This window comes from Calypte anna, unplaced genomic scaffold, assembly GCF_003957555.1.
Source record: "Calypte anna isolate BGI_N300 unplaced genomic scaffold, bCalAnn1_v1.p scaffold_145_arrow_ctg1, whole genome shotgun sequence".
Lineage (NCBI taxonomy): Eukaryota > Metazoa > Chordata > Aves > Apodiformes > Trochilidae > Calypte > Calypte anna.
The window spans coordinates 44,165-70,680 of record NW_022045447.1 but is presented as its reverse complement, the minus strand read 5'-3'; the positions used below and the strand labels follow the sequence as shown (position 1 = coordinate 70,680).

The 26,516-nt window shown below is 50.5% G+C and overlaps 1 protein-coding gene across 1 annotated transcript in view; it reads right to left on the bottom strand.

The window, feature by feature from the left end:
* The window catches only part of ARHGAP39 (Rho GTPase activating protein 39), a 63,461-nt gene extending 45,198 nt beyond the window's left edge, over positions 1-18,263 (bottom strand). The window contains exons 1-3 of the mRNA XM_030468492.1: positions 18,247-18,263; positions 17,680-18,138; positions 8,238-8,318 (exon numbers count right to left, since the gene is read on the bottom strand). Coding sequence (XP_030324352.1) covers positions 8,238-8,318; positions 17,680-18,138; positions 18,247-18,263 — 557 coding nt within the window. The remainder of the gene's footprint in view (positions 1-8,237; positions 8,319-17,679; positions 18,139-18,246) is intronic.
* Positions 18,264-26,516: the final 8,253 nt, after the last annotated feature.

Below are 26,516 nucleotides of genomic sequence, written 5' to 3'. Positions count from 1 at the left end.
CACAAGCTGCTCTCCCAGATCCTCCTCTCTTTCTTCTCCACAGCCTCTTGTCCTCTTCGACCTTTTGAAAAAGGTGGAGGAGGTCCAACTAATCAAATCTTGCAGGAAAAACCTCCCTGTGTCTTCTTCTTCTTCTTCTGCCCAACCCAAGGTCACCCATCCTCATTAAAAAGTTTGATTTTCCAACCAAGAACCCCAAAGCTTTTGAGGCAGGAGAGCAGAAGAGCAGAACCAGACATGTCCTGGGGTCCAACCCACGACCACCTTCAAGCTTTTCATCATGACCCACACAAGAAGCTCTTTTGAGTGATGGGGTTGGAGCTTCTGCTCCTCAATGTGAGGTTGGGAGCCACCACCACCACCTTTGGCACCATCAAAGTGTCACAATGGGAATTATCACCAAGTCCTCTGCATCCCATGGGTGGGTTTTGAGGTCATCGCCCAACTGGAGGATGCATAACTAACCCAACATCTCCACTGAAGTCACCTGACGAGGAGAAGATGCTGCACCCCCAACAATTTGCAACCCTAGACCAAACCCCACAGCTCCTCTTGGTGTCTCCTGGTGTCTTTCAAGAGCAAAACTTGTCCCAGCAGACCAGGATGAGCAACCTTAGGGCAGTCCTGGTGGGATGGACACCCCCAGAAATCCAGGACTTCCCCAGACCATCATCTGCAAAACCATGGTGGGATGGACACCCCCCAGAAGATGCCCTCAACGTGAGGTTGGGAGCCACCACCACCACCTTTGGCACCATCAAAGTGTCACAATGGGAATTATCACCAAGTCCTCTGCATCCCATGGGTGGGTTTTGAGGTCATCGCCCAACTGGAGGATGCATAACTAACCCAACATCTCCACTGAAGTCACCTGACGAGGAGAAGATGCTGCACCCCCAACAATTTGCAACCCTAGACCAGACCCCACAGCTCCTCTTGGTGTCTCCTGGTGTCCTCCAGCAGCTTTCAAGAGCAAAACTTGTCCCAGCAGGGCAGGACGTGCAACCTTAGGGCAGTTATGGACACCCCCAGAAATCCAGGACTTCCCCAGACCATCATCTACAAACCCATGGTGGGATGGACACCCCCCAGAACATCCCCTCAATGTGAGTTTTGGAGCCACCACCACCACCTTTGGGACCATCAATGTGGCACCATGGGAATTCTCACCAGGTCTTCTGCATCCCATGGGTGGGTTTTGAGGTCATCACCCAACTGGGTGACACATAAGTAACCCAACATCTCCACTGAAGTCACCTCACAAGAGGAGAAGGTGCTGCAACCCCCAACAATTTGCAACCCTAGACCAGACCCCAGAGCTCCTCTTGGTGTCTCCTGGTGTCCTCCAGCAGCTTTCAAGAGCAAAACTTGTCCCAGCAGGGAAGGATGAGCAACCTTAGGGCAGTTATGGACACCCCCAGAAATCCAGGACTTCCCCAGACCATCATCTGCAAAACCATGGTGGGATGGACACCCCCCAGAAGATGCCCTCAACGTGAGGTTGGGAGCCACCACCACCACCTGTGGCACCATCAAAGTGTCACAATGGGAATTATCACCAAGTCTTCTGCATCCCATGGGTGGGTTTTGAGGTCATCACCCAACCGGGTGACCCATAACTAACCCAACATCTCCACTGGAGTCACCTGACAAGAGGAGAAGATGCTGCACCCCCCAACAATTTGCAACCCTAGACCAAACCCCACAGCTCCTCTTGGTGTCTCCTGGTGTCCTCCAGCAGCTTTCAAGAGCAAAACTTGTCCCAGCAAGGCAGGATGAGCAACCTTAGGGCAGTTATGGACACCCCCAGAAATCCAGGACTTCCCCAGACCATCATCTGCAAAACCATGGTGGGATGGACACCCCCCAGAAGATGCCCTCAACGTGAGGTTGGGAGCCACCACCACCACCTTTGGCACCATCAAAGTGTCACAATGGGAATTATCACCAGGTCTTCTGCATCCCATGGGTGCGTTTTGAGGTCATCACCTAACTAGGTGACCCATAACTAACCCAACATCTCTACTGGAGTCACCTGACAAGAGGAGAAGATGCTGGACCCCTAAAAATTAGCAACCCTAGACCAGACCCCAGAGCTCCTCTTGGTGTCTCCTTGTGTCTTTCAAGAGCAACACTTGTCCCAGCAGGGCAGGATGAGCAACCTTAGGGCAGTTATGGTGGGATGGACACCCCCAGAAATCTAAGACTTCCACAGACCATCATCTACAAACCCATGGTTGGATGGACACCCCCCAGAAGATGCCCTCAACGTGAGGTTGGGAGGCAGCACCACCACCTTTGGCACCATGAAAGTGTCACAATGGGAATTATCACCAGGTCTTCTGCATCCCAGGGGTGGGTTTGGAGGTCATCACCCAAGTGGGTGGCATCAAGTTTGCCCAAAGAATTTGGAACCTGGGATGAGACCACAGCATGAATTTGTGGAACATCATGGAGGAAAGGGAAGCTCCAGGTGGCTCCAAACCTCGTGGGTGGAGGAATGGAAGCCAAGTTCCTCACTGCCTGCTCCAGGACCACCTGAGAGCCCAGGTCCTCTCTACCTCTCTCCTTTCTGACCTCCTAAAAAACATCAGCAGCCTTACAAAGCCTCTGGGACAGGTGCCCCTCAAAATATTTGTCAAATCAAGCTGCTTGGAATGGCTCAAGCCACCATGGACATTGTCACCTTGGTGTCCCCAAGCCCTGCTCCATCATTACCAGGTAGAAAGAGCAGAGGTGGCCCCAAAGGCCCCCTTAGATGCATTCAAGGCTGCAGAGGATGGGTGATGCAATGGAGGAAAATTGAAATTTTTTTGCTCAAAAGGGGGAATATTTGGGATATATTTCTGTATTTCACAGCATCCTCCTGAAGAAGCTGTCAGCCCACAGCTTGGACAGGAGCACCCTGTGCTGGGTTAGGAACTGGCTGGAGGGCCGGCCCAGAGAGTGGTGCTGAACGGGGCTGCATCAAAATGGCGGCTGTGGTGTCCCCCAAGGGTCAGGGTTGGGCCTGGTTCTGTTGAATATCTTTAGAGATGGTTTAGGTGAGGGGATTGAGTCCAGCAGCAGCAAATTGGAAGGTGACACAATGAGGGGGGGAGTTTGGATCAGCTGGAAGGCAGGAGGGCTCTGCGGAGGGACCTGGAGAGGTTGGGGAGTTGGGATGATCCCAATGGGATGAGGTTCAAACACGGCCAAGTGCCAGTCCTGCACTTGGCCCACAACAAACCCCATGGGGAGCTCCAGGCTGGGCACAGAGTGGCAGAAAGGAACCTGGGAGTCTGGATTGCCAGGAAGCTGAACATGAGCCAGCAGTGTGCCCAGGTGGCCAAGAAGGCCAATGGCATCCTGGCCTGGATCAGGAACAGCGTGGCCAGCAGGTCCAGGGAAGGGATTCTGCCCCTGTGCTCAGCCCTGGTGAGGCCACAGCTTGAGTCCTGTGTCCAGTTCTGGGCCCCTCAGCCCCTCAGGAAGGAGATTGAGGTGCTGGAGCAGGTCCAGAGAAGAGCAAGGAGGCTGTGAAGGGATCCAGCAGAATTGCTGTGAGGAAGGGCTGAGGGAGCTGGGGGTGTTGAGGCTGGAGAAGAGGAGGCTCAGGGGAGACCTCATCACTCTCTGCAACTCCCTGAAAGGAGGTTGGAGCCAGGGGGGGGTGGGCTCTTTTCCCAGGCAACTCTCAGCAAGACAAGAGGGCACAAAAGGTCTCAAGTTGTGCCAGGGGAGGTTTAGGTTGGAGATTAGAAAGAATTTCTTTCTGGAGAGGGTGATCAGGCATTGGAATGGGCTGCCCAGGGAAGTAGTGGATTCTCCGTGTCTGGAGAGATTTCCAAAGAGCCTGGATGTGGCACTCAGTGCCATGGGCTGGGAACCACGGGGGGAGTGGATCAAGGGTTGGAATTGATGATCTCAGAGGTCCCTTCCAACCCAGCCAATTCTATGATTCTATATTTTTTTTTTGGGGGGGGGGTGGATAAATCCCTAGAGAAGCTCAGTGAGAAGGTGGGTGATGACTTCCCGTGAATGAGAAGAGAGAGGAGAAAATGTTTGCCATGGAAAATCCTTTGGAAATTTTAATTTTTTCTGTCCTCTCTGCCCCTCAGGGTTCCCTTTTCTGTCTCATAGAATCATAGAATTAGCTGGGTTGGAAGGGACCTCTGAGATCATCAAGTCCAACCCTTGATCCACTCCCCCCGTGGTTCCCAGCCCATGGCACTCAGTGCCACATCCAGGCTCTTCCTAAATCTCCAGACATGGAGAATCCACTACTTCCCTGGGCAGCCCATTCCAATGCCTGATCACCCTCTCCCTAAAGAAATTCTTTCTCATCTCCAACCTAAACCTCCCCTGGCACAACTTGAGACCCTGCCCTCTTGTCTTGCTGAGAGTTGCCTGGGAAAAGAGCCCAACCCCCCCCCTGGCTCCAACCTCCTTCAGGGAGTTGGAGAGAGTGATGAGGTCTCCCCTGAGCCTCCTCTTCTCCAGCCTCAACACCCCCAGCTCCCTCAGCCCTTCCTCACAGGAATTCTGCTGGATCCCTTCACAGCCTCCTTGCTCTTCTCTGGACCTGCTCCAGCACCTCAATCTCCTTCCTGAGCTGAGGGGCCCAGAACTGGACACAGGACTCAAGCTGTGGCCTCACCAGGGCTGAGTACAGGGGCAGAATCCCTTCCCTGGACCTGCTGGTCACACTGTTCCTGATCCAGGCCAGGATGCCATTGGCCTTCTTGGCCACCTGGGCACACTGCTGGCTCATGTTCAGCTTCCTGATGACCCAAACTCCCAGGTCCCTTTCTGCCACTCTGTCCCCAGCCTGGAGCTCCCCATGGGGTTGTTGTGGCCAAAGTGCAGGACCTGGCACTTGGCCGTGTTGAACCTCATCCCATTGGGATCATCCCAACTCTCCAGTCTGTCCAGGTCCCTCTGCAGAGCCCTCCTGCCTTCCAGCTGATCCACACTTCCCCCCAGCTTGGTGTCATCTGTGAATTTGCTGATGATGGACTCAATCCCCTCATCTAAATCATCAATGAAGATATTGAACAGAACTGGGCCCAACACTGATCCCTGGGGGACACTACAGCCGCCATTTTGATGCAGCCCCGTTCCTCCAGAACTGGCAGGAATTTTTTCTCCTCCCAACTCTGAGTCCATCTCCATGACAAACCACTTCCCAAACCCCCCTCATCTTCCACCACCCAAACCAACCACATGCAAATTTCATGCAAATCTGCATCCCTTCCACATCTACGTTTATTTACAGGAAGTTTTTTAGGTTTTTTTTTTTCCTCCCAAAAATGCCATTTCTCCACTGAAATCTCCCAGCCTGCTCCAACAACCCCTCCCTGATCTTCTCCCACCCTTTGGAAAGTCAACCACAGAGGAGAAATCTCCGGGTGGGTTTCCTTTTCTAATTAAAATGAGTAATTATTTGGATGCAATAATTAAGACCAACATTCTCTCAGTTTTCCTTAAAGATTAAAAAAAGAAAAATATGATTTTTTTTTGTCTTATATATATATACACCCAAGATTTCCACCTTTACCCAGAATCTTTCCTTCAATCAAGGCAAGACTCGTGAAGAAAAGGTCAGAGCTGGGCTCGAGTGTAATTATCTTCCCAGCCTCCTAATTAATTATTTTCTGATTAAACAGAGGACACCACGACGCTGCTGATTTCAAAGGTAGAAAAACTGACAAAACCTTCTTAAATACAACCCCCCCCCCCTTTTTTTTAACCATATCTGGACTTTGAAGATGGAGTTTATAATTTAAGGCTTAATTATATGGAATTATAATTAGATAGAATTGCACAGCATTATTTTATAGGTATAATATATGTGATATATATAATTATTATAATTATAATTTTGGATTAAATGGGTTTTCCCCTCCTGGGGGGGAAGGGAGGGAGATAAAAGAAGGGATTAATTAGAAAGATTCATTTAAATGTATTGGCTTCTAATGGGTTTGGACCTCCTGGAGAAGCATGGGATCCCACCACCCCCCTGCTGTGTCCCCAAGATGTCCCCACCACCCCCTTGCCCCCTCACCTTCCTCCCCTGGCCACAGGAGATGGATGCATCTTCTCCCCCAAGGTTTCTCTCATCTCCCTCCTGAGCTTTTACTCCTTTCCCCCCACCAGTCCAGTGCTAAACTGGGACCAGTCCTGATTCCCAAGGGATGAAGGATGCAACCAATGCCTCGTGTCCTCCTCCCTCATCTTCTCCTCCCACTTGGGTACCACCATCCTGCTGTGAAGCTTGGGGTCAACCATGAGCCAACAGTAGGAAAAAAAAAAAAAATCCCTTCCTGCTGCTCTGGCAACATGGATCCCATCCTACAAAGAGCTTGCCAGCTCTCCATGGAGAGCCCCAGAGCTCTCCACGTTCCCAACTGAAGCCTCTGATGATGCCTCCTGGATTTCTAGGCTGGCCTTAGGACAGTGACCAACCATCTGTAACTCTGCAAAGTCATGGAATGAGTTGGAGAGACCTTAAATCCCACCCAATCCCATCCTTCTGCCATGGTCAGGGACCCATCCTACCAGGCCAGGGTGCTCCAAGCCCCATCCAACCTTCAACACTGCCAGGGATGGGGCAGCCACAGCTTCTGGGGGCAACCAGGGGCTCAGCACCCTCACCCCAAAGAATTTCTTCCTAACTTCTGACCTCATAGAACCCTCACAGACCTTCAAGATCCATCAAGTCCAACCAGCAGCCCTACACCACCTTCACCACTGAGAATCAGGGAAAGCAGGGATGGTTCCACCTCTCTTCTACTGAGCTGCAACTTGGGGCTGATCCTAAAATCTTAGAATCCTAGAATGGGTTGGGTTGGAAGGGACCTTCAGTCCCACCCAGTGCCACCCCTGCCATGGTCAGGGACACCTCCCAGCAGCCCAGGTTGCTCCAAGCCCCATCCAACCTTCAACACTGCCAGGGATGGGGCAGCCACAGCTTCTGGGGGCAACCTGGGCAACCAGGGGCTCAGCACCCTCACCCCAAAGAATTTCTTCCCAATATCCAATCTAAATCTCCCCTCTTGCAGCTGGAAACTCTTCCCCCCTCATCCCATCCCTCCAGGCCCTTGTCCCAAGTCCCTCCCCAGATTTCCTGGAGCTCCTTCAAGGGTGCTCTAAGGTCTCCCCAGAACTTCCTTCACCTAGCACACTGCAAAGGCCACCACTAAACCCCTCAGCACCACCTCTACATGGCTTTGAGGTTCCTCCAGGGGTGAGGACTCCACCACTGCCCTGGGGCAGGGCCTGAACCTTTCCAAGAAAAAGTCCTTCTCCATCTCAACCCAGTAGAAGCATCCAGTGGAGGTGTTTGTCCTCCCTGGTCCCACTGGAATTGACCTGGATGATGTCAGCAGGTGCCAGATGATGGAGTCAAGGTGAGATGGGTCCATCTGGGTCCATGGGGGAGGTCCCAGAAGTTGTAGCCCCTCACCACCACCACCACCTCCATTTTGGGAGATGGTGACCAAAGGGAACATCTCCTGAACGTTTTAGGGCAGGATGAGGTGGCTCAGTTAAGATGTCTCCTTTGGCCACTGAGAAAGGGTGACCAAGAAGCCACCTGGATTGTCTCAAGACCAATTTCCCAGCCCCTTTAATCCATTCCTGCTCGGGTTTGGAGGGCAAAAAACTTATTTGGAAAGAGGCTCCAGGAGGAGACCCACAGCACAATCATTCTCCACCTCTGATCATCCACTTGAATCATCTACATGGAATCCATAACCACCTGAAACTGCTCTACTCAACATCAGATCCTAAGAAAGAGCTTCAAAACTGGTTCCAGATGTTCAAGCCACCACCCCAGTGTCATGGCAGATGTTGGGGTGGATCAGTGAGTGATCCCTTCCCCATCCCCAAAGTGATGATGGAGCCAAACGAGCCCCTGTAGACCAGGAGCTCCCCATGAGCTGTGACCCCATCACAAGACAACCCTGGTGGCCCCCCCTGTTCTGCTCCACTTTCTGGTCATGGCCACTCAAGCCACCACATCAAGATGATGGATGGTTCCTACCCTGAAAAACCTTCAAAACAGATCTTAAGGGTGGTGGTAAAGTTAAAAAAAAAATTAATATAAATTAAAGTGTGGAGGGAGGAGGATCAGAAGATCAGAAAGAAGCCACCACTGTTCCTGCCCTGTCTCCAGTGCTGTCCCATGCTCCCACCTCACCACTAAGGCCACCTTGAAGACCCCAACCTTGATCCTGGGTTGAAGTTTTGGGTACCTGTAGTGGAGGAGCTGCCCCTCTGCACTGTAATCCCTGTAAATCTCATATTCCTTCTCGAAGACTCCGGCGGGCGACGAGCTGCAACAGAGGAAGAGGGAACAAGGAGTGAACCAAAGGTGACAACCACCTCCCCTCATCCAAGCCCGAGGTTAATGAAGGTCCATCTGCAGAGATGAGGTCCCCACCACTCTCAACTCTTCAGCTCAGGACCTTCTCCCACCTCCTGGCATCAAGCTTGGAGTCATCAATCAGTTGGTTGGAAGATGATGACCAAGCCTCCATAGTTGGGGTCTCCAGCTTTGGTGCAAAGCCTCCAAACCACCATATTCTCCCTCAAATTCTTTGGGAAGGAGGGCTCTAGACATGCCTGGGTAGATCCTAAACATCTCAGAGCTTCATCCCACCCGTGGTCCTTCCCAAGGGCAGCTCTTCCTGGGCCTTGATTGCTGCTCTTGCTCCTTGCTCACCTCAGATGGTCAGAACTAATGCAGGCAGAGGTGGTGAGACCCCAAAAAAGCCTTTTTTGGCCCATTTTCAGATGAAATGTTGAAGCTGGGTTGAATCTGAGCCCTCAGAGTCTTTGGTCCCAGAAGACAGAGAAGGTCACAGCACCAACCTATTCCAAGACACGCCTTACCTGAGTGCACTCATTGGAGGAACATGGAAAAAATGACCTGGAGGTGCAGGGATGGCACTGACACTTTGTCCTTGGGACTTAAAGACTCTCCTAACATCAAATCATGGAATGGTTTGGGTTGAAAGGGACAATATGGATCATTTAGCTCACTCCCTGCCATGATCAGGACACCTCCCACCAGCCCAGGTTCCTCCAAGCCCCATCCAACCTTCAACACTGCCAGGGATGGAGCAGCCACAGCTTCTGGGGGCAACCTGGGGTTCAGCACCCTCACCCCAAAGAATTTCTCCCTAATATCCAATCTAACTCTCCCCTCTTGCAGCTGGAAACCCTTCCCCCTCATCCCATCCCTCCAGGCCCTTGTCCAAAGTCCCTCCACAGCTTTCTTCTCTCTTCTCTTCTCTTCTCTTCTCTTCTCTTCTCTTCTCTTCTCTTCTCTTCTCTTCTCTTCTCTTCTCTTCTCTTCTCTTCTCTTCCTCTTCTCTTCTCTTCTCTTCTCTTCTCTTCTCTTCTCTTCTCTTCTCTTCTCTTCTCTTCTCTTCTCTTCTCTTCTCTTCTCTTCTCTTCTCTTCTCTTCTCTTCTCTTTTTTCTCTTCTCTTCTTCTTCTCTTCTCTTCTCTTCTCTTCTCTTCTCTTCTCTTCTCTTCTCTTCTCTTCTCTTCTCTTCTCTTCTCTTCTCTTCTCTTCTCTTCTCTTCTCTTCTCTTCTCTTCTCTTCTCTTCTCTTCTCTTCTCTTCTCTTCTCTTCTCTCCTCTCCTCTCCTCTCCTCTCCTCTCCTCTCCTCTCCTCTCCTCTCCTCTCCTCCTCCTCTCCAATCCTCTCCTCTCCAATCCTCTCCAATCCTCTCCTCTCTCTCCTTTCCAATCCTCTTCTCTCCTCTTCTCTCCTCTCCAATCCTCTTCTCTCCTCTCCAATCCTCTCCTCATTCTCCTCTCCAATCCTCTTCTCCTCCTCTACCCTCCAGGGATAGGGACTCCACCACAGAATCACTCTGGCTGACAAAGACCTTGAAGACCCTCAAGACTTTATGGGGTTAATGGTTGGAAATGAGGATCTTGAAGGTCTTTCTCAATCAGAATGATTCTGTGTTGGAGTCCCCATCATCCCTGGAAGGCTTTCAAAGCTCTGGAGATGTGGTGCTGAGGGCCGTGGGGCAGTGGTGGAGTTGGCAGTGATGGATGAATAGTTGGATCTGATGATCCTAAAGATTCCAACCAACACAATTCCAAGATTTTAAGAGCTGGAGGATGCTGGTAGCCTGACAGTTCCTCCCTATGCTCCTTGTGACCAAAGAAATCAGGACACCTCAAGAAGTGTCCTTCTCCCAGAAGACCTTGTGCCAACCTAATGACGCAGGCGCCCAAATCCCAACCCTGATTGCCAAACATCTTTGAGGACAATCACCACGACAGGTGCTTGGGATGAGGTTTGAAGGTGCTACCAAGAGACAGCAGATGTTGAAATCTCCCAATGTTTGCCATCAGAGGGGGTTGGACAACAAGGCCCAACATCTCCAGCACTTCCAACACCCTCGTTCCCTCCGGCGCGACAAAAAAGGAGAAGTCAACCTCAAAAGGAGCACCAACCCTGGAGCTGCTTCTCTACAGCAGTGAAGGGAGAGAAGAGGAGGGGTGGCACATCTGGAGGGGTGGAACATCTGGAACTGCCTCTCACTCAGAGCTGGTGGCCTTGACAGAAGGCAGCTTCTCGTTTCTGTTTTTTTCTCCCCTCCTCCTCTCCCACTGTGGACCTTCTCCCAGCTGGGGCTGGAGGCCAACTTGGAAAGTGATTTTTGTTTAATCTACCTTATATTTATTTATATTTATATTTATATTTTTATTTATATTTAGATTTAGATTTATATTTAGATTCATATTTAGATTTAGATTTAGATTTAGATTTAGTTTTAGATTTATATTCATATTTAGATTTAGATTTAGATTTAGATTTAGATTTAGATTTAGATTTATAATTATATACAACATAACACCCTGAATTTTGTTTGGATAACCTAAAACATGAATTTAAAAAAAAAACCTCCAGCATAGACCTGAATTTGCATCTGGCAGCTTTAGCCTGGGAACCTCTGGCAGAACACCAGTAAAAATAATAAATGATAATTTAAATAAGTGATAATTAAAAAAAAAAAAAAAGATTAAATTAACAATTTTTTCCCCCCCACCCCAGAGGAGGAAGAGGAACCGTTTCGGCGCGTGGCGTCGCTTTTAATTTTTGGAAGATCATGGGAAGTGACTGAAATAGCACAGCTCGATGGCCAAGCCAGGAATAGAAATGAAATCCTGGTGCCTAATCCTCCCTCTAATCACTGAGCTGCAAGGGCTTCATACTCTTAATTACAGCCACCAATAAAAAGTGAAAAGATGGTTTTCTTTGCCGTTACGTAAAAGGTATTTTTGGGCCTGGCCACTGATGTCAGCACTTGGCTGAAGGAGACAAAGATTCCTCTAATCCAGGAGTTTTTCTCCTGCAAGAAACAAAACCGAGTGCTTTCTCTCTGATTTTACCTTCCACTTGTGGTTTGGGGCAAGAAATGTGAGTTCTGGGTGTTTTTCTCTCAAATCTTTTGAGAATGGTGTGAGGGAGAGGGGTTAAACCTGGAGGTGTTTTGTTTTCTGGGTGGTTTTTTTGGATGGTTCATCACCCAAGAGGTTGGGTTGGGTGGTCAACGCTTTGACTGTGATAAGTGTGCAGGAGAAAAAATGTGGATTAACTGTGGCTGTGCCCCACGTTGGGCCCAGAAGGTGGATTGGATCCTAAAAAGCATCGTGAGAGAAGGCAACTGAAGAAGAGGGATGTTCTCCAAAGATCTCTCTGGTGCTCCAGTTGACCAAGAGCATTGCTGGTTCCCACAGGGAATGTTCAAGGTCAGGTTGGTTAGGACTCTGAGCAACATGATTTAGTTGAAGACAGAGTCATCAAATGGTTTGGGTTGGGATGGACCTCAAAGATCATCCAGTTCCAACCCAAACCATAAGCAGGGATACCTCCCACCAGCCCAGGGTGCTCCAAGCCCCATCCAACCTTCAGTTCTTCCAGGGATGGAGCAGCCACAGCTTCTGGGGGCAACCACGGTCTCACCACCCTCCCCCCAAAGAATTTCTCCCTAATATCCAATCTAAATCTCCCCTCTTGCAGCTGGAAACCCTTCCCCCTCATCCCATCCCTCCATGTCCTTGTCCAAAGTCCCTCCTCAGCTTTCCTGGAGCCCCTTCAGACACTGGAAGGTGCTCCAAGGTCTCTCCTTTGCAGCCTTCTCTTCTCCTTCTGAAAAACTCCAACCCTCTCATCCTAGCTCCAGAACAGAGATGCTTCAGCCCTCAGATCTTCACCTAGAAGAAGCTCTTGAGTCCAGACCTTCACCCCACGAGTCAGTCAGGAGGAGATTTAAGAAAGGAGAGGATCCATAGGGCCATGGAGAGCCCAAGACATCCTTTGGAATACTCTTCCCACGGTTAATTCACTCAACATTAAATTTTAACCAAGTTTTATGGACTTGACCCATAACCAGGTTATTGAAGGCATGGGATTGGTGGCCCTGTTCCAACCTCAGGATATTGGCAGTCCCAAGATGCACATTTCTTGCTGAAGGCACCACGGAGATGTAAAGGACACCAACTGCTGCTTCAGAACACGTCCTTCCCCAGAAGGCATGGAGAAGAGAAGGCTGCTCTTCCAGAGGTCACCTCAGCTTTTTTTTTTTTTTGTCTTGAGGAGGGATTTTGAGACCTGCTCAGGAAGCAGAAACGTTCAGTCCTCTGGTAGCAGCAGATGGGAGAAGGCAACGAGGAGCTGAGCTGATTTCTTGCCAGTTTCAGAAATGTCAGAGTGGTGGGACTGGAGCTTACGTGGGTTTTAGATGTGTCTTCCAGCTAGAAGGGGACAAGTGGCACCCAAGCCAATGTGTCAAAATACCCCAATCTCTGACCTCAGAGCAGAAGGTGTCGTCAGCTGTTGGGTTTTTCAGAGATGGTGACTCAAAAGAAAGCCCATCTTACAAACCCTGCTGAGGCCAGGACCACGAGGACATCCTGTGGAACCATGGGAAGCTTTGGAAGCCATGGGAATGCTCCTAGATGGAGCAGAACCGCTTGCCCTTGGCACGGGGATCATTGCATCATCAAGTCAGTTGGGTTGCAGAAGGCTTTTGAAGAGAGAAGACACTGGTTGGGTGATGAAGGTCCCAAGAGGCATCGTTGAAGAGAAGAATACAAATGAACCAAAGAGTTTTTGGGTTGGAGAAGACTTTTTGAAGAACGAGTCCAACCTTTTCCCCAGCACTGCCAAGGCCACCCATGGCCTTCAACTCTACATCTCCAGGGCTTTGAGGGATGATGGGGACTCCAGCCCTGCCCTGGGCAGCCTGGGCCAGGCCCTGACAACCCTTTCCAGGGAGAAATTGTTCCCAAACTCCAACCTAAACCTTCCCTGGGTAACTTGGGTTGGTTCCTCTTGTCCCATCCCTTGTTCCTTGGGAGAAGAAACCAACCCCATGACCCATTGGGTTCTTCTGTGCTGGAACTTTCCTCCCCTAAAACAGCTTTCCTAAGTTTTAAGACCCAGACAACAAATTGAGACAAATATATAATATAAAAACAAAGTGCCTGGAAGTTGCTGGTGGTGGTGAGGAACCAACATGACAAGGTGGAGACATCCTGAATGCTGAGAACCTCAAGGCAACCCAAGCCTACCCATGGTTCTTCCAAATCTCCTCTTGCTGCCATCAGAAAATCAACTTTTAATTGGCACAGCTCCTGTTCAGCTCATCTGTCCCAGCACTGAGAGCACCAACCCCTTCTGCTGATGAAACCTCTTGCATCTCTGGAGGCTTTGCAGCCCATTTGTGTTGGCCAACCCTCCTTCTCCATCAGGGCTTCATTATGGAGATCCCAGATGGAGAAACACCCCCTCTGGTCACCCAACTATGGATCATCCTTGAAGCTATGGAGCAAACACCCCACTCCAGCTTCCCATCTACCCAACCCCTTCTGGTGGTGGCACATCTCCCAGCTTCCACCACATCTCCTCTTCCTTGAGTCAGCAAAGTCCCTCCCATTTCTGGTGGGTTTTGCAGGAAGATCTCCCTTGTTTTTTGCAGGTAGAACCTCCCAAGGGTTCCTCAACGTTCACAAACCTCACCCTTCATGGGTCCCAGTGACCTTGAGGTCTCACCAAAGATCTCCAAGCTTTCCAGCACACCCTGGGCCTGTTGCTGAGAGGGGAAAGTCAACAAGGGAATCTGATTTTCTTTTTTTTCCCCCAAGGAGGTCAAGACATTTTAATGTCCTTCCACCAGAGCAAGGTGCTTCTGAAGGGACAAGACCATTGTGTCACCTCCAAGGATGCAGGTGGAAAGTGGGCAGGAATTCCTGCTCCCTCTGGGGCCACCTGGTTTTTATTTCTTTTTATTTTCAGTTTTTCTTTCCTTTTTAAAGCTGGGAGACCTCTTATCTCCTCTAGGGGGCCTCAAATCCAAGACTACCAATTGCTGGGGACAACTGCAAGGCCACACAACCCACCAGCAGCAAATCCAACCCCATGGTTGCTTTCCTCCTTCTCTGCTAGCAGAAGGTTCCCAACCTTTCTATTTGAGAGCCCTCAGGGTTGTCCTCCCTCCTCCCACCCAGCTTTTTACATCCCATAAGCCCACCAAAACTGGAAGAGGAGAGAGAATGTGTGGATGGAGGACACAAAGGATTAGTGACCTCCACACCAGCTCCTCAGGTCCAGTGGACCTTCTCCCCACCAAGGAAGCCACTGATCCTGCCCATGTTCCTGCAGCAAAGCCTGGGGAGATGAAAACCCATCCCCATGACCCTCACCAACCCTTCACTGCTTCAGGAACCTCCTCCTGCTTCACCAATCATCATCTCCTGGTCTCCCATGGTCAGGAAGGGGATTGTCCCCCTCTAGTCTGATGTTCTGAGTGCTCCCATGGGTGGTAGAAGCTCATTGCACCCCCTCCAGAGCTTTGTGAACCACAGAGTCAGTGAATGGTTGGGGTTGGGAGGGACCTTTGAAGGTCCAACCCCCCTGGCAGTGAGCAGGGACATCTTCAAGCAGACCAGGTTGCTCAGACTCTTGTCCTGGAATGTTTCCAGGCATGGAGGACATCTACCAGCAGCCTCACAGTTAACAACTTCATCCTCAAATCTCTTCTGAGTTTCTCCTGTTTGAGTTTAAAACCACTCCTGGCCCTCCTGAATCATAGAATCATAGAATTGGCTGGGTTGGAAGGGACCTCAGAGATCATCAAGTCCAATCCTTGATCCACCACTGCTGCAGTTCCCAGCCCATGGCACTGAGTGCCACATCCAGGCTCTTTTGAAATATCTCCAGACACGGAGAATCCACTACTTCCCTGGGCAGCCCATTCCAATGTCTGATCACCCTCTCCAGAAAGAAATTCTTTCTAATCTCCAACCTAGACCTCCCCTGGCACAACTTGAGACCCTGCCCTCTTGTCTTGCTGAGAGTTGCCTGGGAAAAGAGCCCAAACCCCCCCTGGCTCCAACCTCCTTTCAGGGAGTTGCAGAGAGTGATGAGGTCTCCCCTGAGCCTCCTCTTCTCCAGCCTCAACACCCCCAGCTCCCTCAGCCCTTCCTCACAGGACTTGTGCTGGATCCCTTCACAGCCTCCTTGCTCTTCTCTGGACCTGCTCCAGCACCTCAATCCCCTTCCTGAACTGAGGGGCCCAGAACTGGACACAGGACTCAAGCTGTGGCCTCCCCAGGGCTGAGCACAGGGGCAGAATCCCTTCCCTGGACCTGCTGGCCACGCTGTTCCTGATCCAGCCCATGATGCCATTGGCCTTCTTGGCCACCTGGGCACACTGCTGGCTTCTGTTCAGCTTCCTGGCAATCCAGACTCCCAGGTCCCTTTCTGCCACTCTGTCCCCAGCCTGGAGCTCCCCATGGGGTTGTTGTGGCCAAAGTGCAGGACCCAGCACTTGGCCGTGTTGAACCTCATCCCATTGGGATCATCCCAACTCTCCAGTCTGTCCAGGTCCCTCTGCAGAGCCCTCCTGCCTTCCAGCTGATCCACACTCCCTCCCAGCTTGGTGTCATCTGCAAATTTGCTGATGATGGACTCAATCCCCTCATCTAAATCATCAATGAAGATACTAAACAGAAGGTCAGGGTTAGGGGTTTACAGGGTTGGGCAAGCAAAGACTGGGCTTAAACAGCCACCACAGGACCCTCAGGAGACATGAACACCCTGGGTGGCCATGTCTACCACCCAGTAACCTTCTAATTGAACATCAAACCAATCAACCTCTCTAAAGAGATGCCATCCCCACACTCCATGATGTTATCAGAGGATCTTCCAAAAGCTTGGGGAGATCAAGACCGACCCTCACGGGCCAGACGTGTGGAGGCAAGGTTGGGTCTGAGGTCCCACATGAAAGCAGTTGCTGATCTGGGAGTTCCTGTTCCTCTCCTACCTGGCCAGGAGATCACCCAACCACAGTTTCTGTGCTCCAACCCTAAGGAGGTGGAACTGGTTGGGAGAAGAAATGGTCTTGCTCAAGGGTGACACTGGTTGGGTATGAAGGTTTCAAGAGGCATCGTTGAAGAGAATAAAGATGAACCATAGAGTTGTTTGGGTTGGAGAAGACTCAGGGGGCTTGAGATTAGATGACCTTTGGGTGTCTCCTCCAGCCCAAACCATTTGAAGAAGACTTTTGGGATTGAGTCCAACCATTTCCACAGAACTACCAAGGCCACCACCACCAATGGAGGGGCCTTGAATCCCCTCCAGGGATGATGGGGACTCCACCACAGAATCATTCTCATCTATAAAGACCTTCAAGAACCTCAATTCCAACCCTTAACCCAATGCTGACCAAGGCCACCCCCACCCCATGTCTCTCAGCACCACATCTCCAGAGCTTTGAAACCCTGGGTTTGAGACCTGGGTTTCCAGCTGCAAGAGAGGAGATTTAGATTGGATATTAGGGAAAAATTCTTTAATTTGAGGGTGCTGAGACCTTGGCCCAGGTTGCCCCCCAAAAGCTGTGGCTGCCCCATCCCTGAAAGCATCAAAGATCACGTTGGAAAAAGCTCTGAGGAACCTGATCTAGTTGAAGACATCCCTGCTCATGGCAGGGGGGTTGGAATTAGATGACCTTTCGGGGTCTCCTCCAGCCCAAACAATTTGAAGAAGACTTTTGAGATAGAGTCCAACCATTTCCACAGCACTGCCCAGGCCACCACCACCCATGTCCCTCATCCCCACATCTCCAGGGCTCTGAAACCCCTCCAGGGATGATGGGGACTCCAGCCCTGCCCTGGGTAGCCTGGGCCAGGCCCTGACAACCCTTTCCAGGGAGAAATTGTTCTCCAGCTCCAACCTAAACCTCTCCTGGCACAACTTGAGGCCCAAAGTTCCTCTTCTCCCATCCCTTGTTCCTTGGGAGCAGAGCTCAACCCCCCCCTGCCTCCAACCTCCTCTCAGGAACCTCCATCATCTCAGGGGGTTGCAGAGAGCCAGAAAGTCTCTTCTCAACTTCCTGTGCTCCAGGATCAACACCCCCAGAGCCCTCAGCTCTTCCTGACAAGTTCTCCAGACCTTCTCCATGTTCTCCAGACCTTTCCTCATCTCTGTTGCTCTTCTCCGGACCCTCTCCATCCTCTCAATACCCAATTTCTGATCCCAAAAAGTGTCCCAGTACCCAATTCCTGACCCCAGGATTCAAGTTTCACCCAACTCTACCAACCCATCCCCGAGCTCAACCACAGGGTCCCACCAGGTGCCAGCAGAGCCACCCCTTGGGTTTTTTACCTTTCCGTTTCTTCTTTGACCACCGCGTACTGGGTGGACTGGCGACTCGACCTCTGCTCCTGCACCTTCTCGTTGCCTTCCAGCTCTTGTTCCAAGGAGGAACTGGTGCTTCCTTCCCTGCTGACATTGCTGCTCCTCCCAGGGCTGTTCTCCGTGGAAGCTCTGGGTGACTCCGTGTTCTGCTTCAAGGTCTGCAGCTTGGCCAGGGGGATGATGTCGCAGTTCTGCGGCCGGTGCCACACGGTCCTCTGGGTGGTGGCATTGTAGTAGTAGAAACGGGAAGTGTTGGGGTCAAAGAGCTCCCACCACTGGTTCTCATTGGTCCGTTTGATCCTCACCCCGGCGGGGGGGTCCCAGACACACTCCCCCGTGATGAGGTTGGCGTACATGCGCTCCCGGGTTCGAGGTTCGATGATTTCCACCCATTCCAGCCTGGAGGAGAAGAAAGAGACAAAGAGACTTCAGAGAGATGGATCTCCAGAGCTCCCTTCCAACCTGAATTACTTGATGATCCCATGATGCTCGGGGAAGAGGACGGAAGGACAGAGCCCAGCTGGAGGCACCAACCTGCTGATGAACTTCATGGCTTCTGCAAGACCAACCCGCAGCTTGGGGCTGCCAACCAAACCCTTTGGCCATGCAAGAGTTGGAAGATGATGGTTCCAACCCATTCCAGACCAGCTGGAGCAGCACCAAACCCAGCGTCGGGTTCCTCCTTGGGTTCTGCCCACGTTTCCATCTGGGTTTCCATCCAGATGTGTCCCACCTCTGGAACCTTCCCCAAACCACCTGCCCTGACACACTTGGGTTGGGTGATGGCCATGGGTGGCACCAAGTGTGAAAATCAACAGGGGGAGGGACGGAGCTGAGGAGAGGAGAGGGAAGAGAAAAAAGGAGAAAAGAGAAGAGAAGAGAAGAGAAGAGAAGAGAAGAGAAACGAGCAAGAAGGAAGAAGAGGAGAGGAGAGGAAGAAGAGAAGAGAAAGAGGAGAAGGAAGAGAAGAGACAGCAGAAGAGAAGAGAAGGAGAGAAGAGAAGAGAAGAGGAAGAGAAGAGGGAGAGAGAGAAGAGAGAAGAGAAGAGAAGAGAAGAGAAGAGAAGAGAAGAGAAGAGAAGAGGAGAGAAGAGGAGAGAAGGTTCTGGGGAGAACTTAGAGCACCTTCCAGTGCCTGAAGGGGCTCCAGGAAAGCTGGGGAGGGACTTGGGACAAGGACATGGAGGGATGGGATGAGGGGGAAGGGTTTCCAGCTGCAAGAGGGGAGATTTAGATTGGATATTAGGGAGAAATTCTTTGGCCTGAGGGTGGTGAGACCCTGGTTGCCCAGGTTGCCCAAGGAAGCTGTGGCTGCCCCATCCCTGGAAGTGTTGAAGGTTGGATTGGGCTTGGAGCACCCTGGGCTGCTGGGAGATGTCCTGCCCATGGAAGGGTAGTTGGAACTGGATGATCTTTGAGGTCCATCCCAACCCCAACCATTTGATGATTCTATCTTCAACTAGATGGAGCTTGAAGCAACCTAGGCTGGTGGGAGGTGCCCCTGACCATAGAAGGGGTTTGGAATTAGGTGATGTTTAAGGTCTCTCCCACCCCAAACCAATTCCTGAATCTATCATGGCCTAGAAACCAGCCAGAGTAAAACCCTGCAGAGCCTCAAAAGCAAAAGTACTTGAAGGAACTGAAGGACTTTTTGTCCTCAAACCCTTAATTTCCTCTTGGTTTTCACTGTGAATTATCAAGGAAATAATTTTGGGCAGTGTTTGGGCTACAGGTTCTCACTCTCTGCATGATTATTATTATTAATTTCCCTGCTGCTGAAGTAGAAATTCAGCTTTCACAAGTCCTCCTTTCTCCCCAGGCTTTTAATTTACTGGGGTGATTCATCAGCTCCAGCAGCTCAATACATTGCACCTTCCCCAAGCAGATCAATAGCCCAGGGCCACCACCCTCAACCCAGTGCTGGGCAGCAGGAAGGGAGAACATGAAACAGGAGCACCCTGTGCTGGGTTAGGAACTGGCTGGAGGGCCGGGCCCAGAGAGTGGTGCTGAACGGGGCTGCATCAAAATGGCGGCTGTGGTGTCCCCCAGGGATCACTGTTGGGCCCAGTTCTGTTCAATATCTTCATTGATGATTTAGATGAGGGGATTGAGTCCATCATCAGCAAATTCACAGATGACACCAAGCTGGGGGGGAGTGTGGATCAGCTGGAAGGCAGGAGGGCTCTGCAGAGGGACCTGGACAGACTGGAGAGTTGGGCTGATCCCAACAGGATGAGGTTCAACAAGGCCAAGTGCCGGGTCCTGCACTTTGGCCACAACAACCCCATGGGGAGCTCCAGGCTGGGCACAGAGTGGCAGAAAGGGACCTGGGAGTCTGGATTGCCAGGAAGCTGAACATGAGCCAGCAGTGTGCCCAGGTGGCCAAGAAGGCCAATGGCATCCTGGCCTGGATCAGGAACAGCGTGGCCAGCAGGTCCAGGGAAGGGATTCTGCCCCTGTACTCAGCACTGGTGAGGCCACAGCTTGAGTCCTGTGTCCAGTTCTGGGCCCCTCAGCTCAGGAAGGAGATTGAGGTGCTGGAGCAGGTCCAGAGGAAGGGCAAGGAGGCTGGTGAAGGGATCCAGCACAAGTTCCTGTGAGGAAGGGCTGAGGGAGCTGGGGGTGTTGAGGCTGGAGAAGAGGAGGCTCAGGGGAGACCTCATCACTCTCTCCAACTCCCTGAAAGGAGGTTGGAGCCAGGGGGGGGTTGGGCTCTTTTCCCAGGCAACTCTCAGCAAGACAAGAGGGCAGGGTCTCAAGTTGTGCCAGGGGAGGTTTAGGTTGGAGATTAGAAAGAATTTCTTTCTGGAGAGGGTGATCAGACATTGGAATGGGCTGCCCAGGGAAGTAGTGGATTCTCCGTGTCTGGAGATATTTCAAAAGAGCCTGGATGTGGCACTCAGTGCCATGGTCTAGCAACCGCAACGGTGGTTCAAGGGTTGGACTTGATGATCTCTGAGGTCCCTTCCAACCCAGCCAATTCTATGATTCTATGAAAAAAAATCTTCTATCAGGTCCACAACTCAAAACCAGATTTTTCTGCTGAAAGTTCAAGAAAATCCAGGGGCCTGGAGCTACACAGGAGAATAAATTTGGAGAATTTGGAGACAGGGCTCCAAAAAACTCATTGCTTGATATAGATCTTCAGGTTTGCAACAAAACCCCTCCCACGTTGCATTTCTTTCCCCCCCCCCAGAAAACCTCTGGGCTAAAATTCTAGATTATTTGTCCCCAACCAGGGTCTAGGGACAGAGTTTCCCAGGTGTGAGGACAACAGTGAGGACCATGGGCCATGTGTTTCTGCTGTAGCTTCACCCTAACTCAGTTGGGTATCAAATGCTTTCTTGGCCTAGAATAATGTCACTATTTACTAAACAGTCAACCCCCCCCCTTCCCCAAAAGACATCCCCAAACTATAACAACCTTAAAGAACATTCAGTTCCAACCCAAACCATAAGCAGGGACACCTCCCACCAGCCCAGGGTGCTCCAAGCCCCATCCAACCTTCAACACTGCCAGGGATGGAGCAGCCACAGCTTCTGGGGGCAACCTGGGCAACCAGGGGCTCAGCACCCTCACCCCAAAGAATTTCTCCCTAATATCCAATCTAAATCTCCCCTCTTGCAGCTGGAAAATCTTCCCCCTCACCCCATCCCTCCAGGTCCTTGTCCCAAGTCCCTCTCCAGCTTTCCTGGAGCCCCTTCAGGACCTGGAAGGTTCTCCAAGGTCTCCCCAGAACCTTCTCTTCTCTTCTCTTCTCTTCTCTTCTCTTCTCTTCTCTCTCTTCTCTTCTCTTCTCTTCTCTTCTCTTCTCTTCTCTTCTCTTCTCTTCTCTTCTCTTCTCTTCTCTTCTCTTCTCTTCTCTTCTCTTCTCTTCTCTTCTCTTCTCTTCTCTTCTCTTCTCTTCTCTTCTCTTCTCTTCTCTTCTCTTCTCTTCTCTCTTCTCTCTTTCTCTTTCTCTTTCTCTTTCTCTTTCTCTTCTCTTTCTCTTCTCTTTCTCTTTCTCTTTCTCTTTCTCTTTCTCTTTCTCTCTCTCTCTCTCTTTCTCTCTCTCTTTCTCTTTCTCTCTCTCTTTCTCTTTCTTTCTCTCTTTCTCTCCTCCTCCAACCCACCCAGCATCTCCATGACCCTTCTGGACTCACTCCACCATGTTGGGGACCCCATAACTGGACCCCATAACTTCACTTCAGGAAGGTCTCACCCAAGCAGATTTTTTTCTCCTGTTGACCCAGACTGTGACAGAGACATCACATCCAATCTTCCTCTCCTCAACCTCCTGACCTTTCCCTGACATTGCAAAGCAAGTCAGATCCTTTCTCCATCAAACCAACATTCCTACACACACCCCAGTGGCTTTTTCTTGCCCGGAGCAGGATTTTCCTTTTTAGTTTTTCTCTGAAAAGGATGAGCAGAGACTCCTGTCCAACACCCAACTGATTCGCTTTGATAGAAATCCTTTATTATGTCCTAAGGTGGCTTCAAGAGTCCAATCTCTGCCTGATCAGCATTTCTCCCCCACCCTGCTCACCAAAATTACTGCAGATACATGTCAGGATGGAGCAGAGGTCTCTGGTTTTATGGGTCCCAAAATAGCTGTTGCTGGGCAGGGGACAGGAGTCACGTGGCTCCATTTCTCTCCAGATCTTTGCAAGGTTCAGGGGTTTTTGTGTCATTACAGATCAAGGCCAAGAGTTGCTGGAGTGGGAGGTTGGATCCTGAGTTCTGATTTCACCCCAGGTTCCTCCCTTCTCGGCTCCTGGGTGAATGGAAAATGGGACATGACCTAATAACGTGGGTTGGCAACCCAAAAACCACCCCTGTGCTGGGCTGCAGAAGGTACAGAGAGGGGAAACCTTGAAGAACCTTCCAGGTCCTGAAGGGGCTCCAGGAAAGCTGGGGAGGGACTTTGGACAAGGGCCTGGAGGGATGGGATGAGGGGGAAGGGTTTCCAGCTGCAAGAGGGGATTTAGATTGGATATTAGGGAGAAATTCTTTGGGGTGAGGGTGCTGAGCCCCTGGTTGTCCCCAGAAGCTGTGGCTGCCCCATCCCTGGCAGTGTTGAAGGTTGGATGGGGCTTGGAGCACCCTGGGCTGGTGGGAGGTGTCCCTGCTTATGGTTTGGGTTGGAACTGAATGATCTTTGAGGTCCATCCCAACCCAAACCATTTGATGACTCTATCTCCAATTAAATCAGTCCAGAGGAGGCCATGGAGATGCTGGGAGGGTTGGAGCAGCTCTGGGGGCAGGGAGAGAGAGTTGGGGGTGTTCAGCCTGGAGAAGAGAAGGCTGCAATGGGGAGACCTTGGAGCAGCTTCCAGGTCCTGAAGGGGCTCCAGGAAATCTAGGGAGGGACTTGGGACAAGGGCCTGGAGGGATGGGATGAGGGGGAAGGGTTTCCAGCTGAAAGAGGGGATTTAGATTGGATATTAGGGAGAAATTCTTTGGGGGGAGGGTGATGAGCCCCTGGTTGCCTCCAGAAGCTGTGGCTGCCCCATCCCTGGCAGTGTTGAAGGTTGGATGGGGCTTGGAGCACCCTGGGCTGGTGGGAGGTGTCCCTGCTTATGGTTTGGGTTGGAACTGAATGATCTTTGAGGTCCATCCCAACCCAAACCATTTGATGACTCTATCTCCAATTAAATCAGTCCAGAGGAGGCCATGGAGATGCTGGGAGGGTTGGAGCAGCTCTGGGGCCAGGGAGAGAGAGTTGGGGGTGTTCAGCCTGGAGAAGAGAAGGCTGCAATGGGGAGACCTGGGAGCACTTTCCAGTGCCTGAAGGGGCTCCAGGAAATCTGGAGAGGCACTTGGGACAAGGGACTGGAGGGATGGGATGAGGGGGAAAGGTTTCCAGCTGAAAAAGGGGAGATTTAGATTGGATATTAGGGAGAAATTCTTTGGGGGGAGGGTGATGAGCCCCTGGTTGCCTCCAGAAGCTGTGGCTGCCCCATCCCTGGAAGCATCAAAGAATCAGGTTGGAAAAAGCTCTGTTCTAGTTGTAGCCATCCCTGCTCATGGCAGGGGGGTTGGAATTAGATGACCTTTGGAGGTCTCCTCCAGCCCAAACCATGTGATGACTCTGTGGATAGACACAACTGCTGGATCCAGGGATCTCAGGAATCTCCAGGGATCAGCAAAACGCAATTTTCCCAACTTTTTTTGCAATCAACCACATCCTCAGGTGCTTTGCAGACAATTCCCAGCAACTCTGGGTCCAAACCATATTATTTGGTTATCAAAACTGATTTCTGATTTAGCTGAGTTTATCGGGTGGAAAAGAACCACGGGGAGAAAAAGCCAAAAAGGAAGACACCCAAAAGTTCAAGAAACCACGAAAAGCAGAGAAGAACCAAGGTCACAAGGACATGATGGGGATGCAGAGCTCCCTCTAGACCTCTGTCAAGTGGTGAAGGCCACCTTGAAGATGCTCAGAATCTCATAAAGGGGAGAAGGGGGCTCAGATGTCATCTCACACTCCTTGTACCATCTCCAACCATGGTCCTGTCACTGCTCTACCTCTAGTGCCACCACTTTTTCAGAGCAAACTTCTCCCACCACTCTCAGAAGACCACTTGGAGCTTGACCACTCTCTTCCCTACCACTTCATAGAATCATAGAATCATAGAATTGGCTGGGTTGGAAGGGACCTCAGAGATCATCGAGTCCAACCCTTAACTGCATCATCTCCTGCCAGACCTGGTGAGAAGCTTCAGGAGAAAGATTTTTCCATGACTGTTGAGAGCCTCTTCTACTCCCAGTGACCCTCAGACATTTTATATCTATTGGATTGGACATTATATATCTATTGCATTTTATATCTGTTGGTTTTGGGTGGTTTTAGAGTTAGAGACAAGGATGCTGGGAATTGGTGCCCTGATGGATTTCATCACTGGAACCTCCAGGGAGGGGATCATGACCTTTCCCTGGAGGTGTCACCTTCAGTCTCACAGACACCATGCCCAAACTACCCCAAAATGCTTCTTGCCTTTGGGAGACCACCAGGACTGACACCAAGTGCTGAGAATTAAATTGTTTTAGTTGGGAAAAGACTTTTAGGATCATCGAGTCTGCTCCTCCTTCTGCTCCAGACCCTTCACAGAAACATGGAATGGTTTGGGTGGGAAAAGAGCTTGGAGATCACCCACTCCAACCATAAACCCAACACTGCCAAGGCCACCACTGCCTCCTGTCCCTCAGCACCACATCCCTAGGGTCTGAAACCCCTCCAGGGATGATGGAGACTCTACCACAGAATCATTCTCATTGATAAAGACCTTCAAGACCCTCAAGTCCAACCCTTAACCCAATGTTGACCAAGGCCACCCCCCATCATGTCCCTCAGCATCACATCCCCAGACTCTGAAACCCCTCCAGGGATGATGAGGACTCCAGCCCTGCCCTGGGCAGCCTGGGCCAGGCCCTGACAACCCTTTCCAGGGAGAAATTGTTCTCCAGCTCCAACCTAAACCTCCCCTGGCACAACTTGAGGCCCAAAGTTCCTCTTCTGCCATCCCTTGTTCCTTGGGAGAAGACATCAGCCCCTTGAGTCCAACTTCCAGAACCCAACACAGGAGGTCTCTCCTCAACCTCCTGTGCTCCAGGATCAATACCCTGAGGACCCTCAGCTGCTCCTCTGAAGTTTTCCAGACCCTTCTCCATGTTTTCCAGACCCTTCTCCATGTTTTCCAGACTTTCTCCTTGTTCTCCCATCCCCATTGCCCTTCTCTGCTCCATCCTCTCAATATCCCCATGAAAGACCCCAAAACTGAAGCACACCCCTCCACTCATCCCTCCTCATCTTTAGAAGAAACTTCAAGCAATTAGTGCCACCTTAATGAGCTCCTTAATGAGTGTGAGTCCTCAGCCCACCCACAGGGTGGGTTTTTTTTTGCTTTTTTCCTTTTTTTTTTTGGGGTGGGGAACTTCTTTGTGTGAAGGAAAAGCTGTGGGATGCTTTGGAGAACCTCCACTGCTGGCTGTCTGAACACTCCTGCTGAGAAATTACTACCCTAGAAGATATTTTTGGGTCCAAAGATGGAATGATCAATGCCTTGGGGAAAAAAAAACCCAAAAACAACAGAAAAAGAAAACCCAAAAACGTGAAAGAAAAGATCAAACTCGTAGCCTCCCCCCACCCCAAGCTTGTGAGTCTAACTTGGTACTTTCAGCTTTTTGTTGCTAGTAAGTAAATAATAAATGACATTTCAGGAAAAAAAAAAGACATTTCAGGGAGGAAAAAAGACATTTCAGGAAAAGAAAACCATTTAAGGAAAAAAAATGTTTCAGGAAAGAAAAAAGACATTTCAGGAAAGAAAAAAAGACATTTCAGGAAAGGAAAAAAGATATTTCAGGAAAGGAAAAAAGATATTTCAGGAAAGAAAAGACACTTCAGGAAAACAAAGACATTTCAGGAAAACAAAAGATATTTCAGGGGAAAAAAAAAAGACATTTCAAGAAAAAAAAAATGGAGTTATCTGGAGTTCTCTGCCCACAGCCTGGCTGGAGGAGGAAAGCACGTGGCAGGAGAGGGACAGAGTGTAAAACTGTATAAATATCTTTGAGTTGCACAACAACCACCTACTCTGTTCAGAAATTAAAAAATAAAAGCATAAAATCATAGAATCATAGAATCATAGAATTAGCCGGGTTGGAAGGGACCTCAGAGATCATCGAGTCCAACCCTTGACCCACCGGAGCAGTTGCTAGACCATGGCACTGAGTGCCACATCCAGTCTTTTTTTAAATGTCTCCAGACATGGAGAATCCACCACTTCAGTGGGCAGCCCATTCCAATGGCTGATCACCCTCTC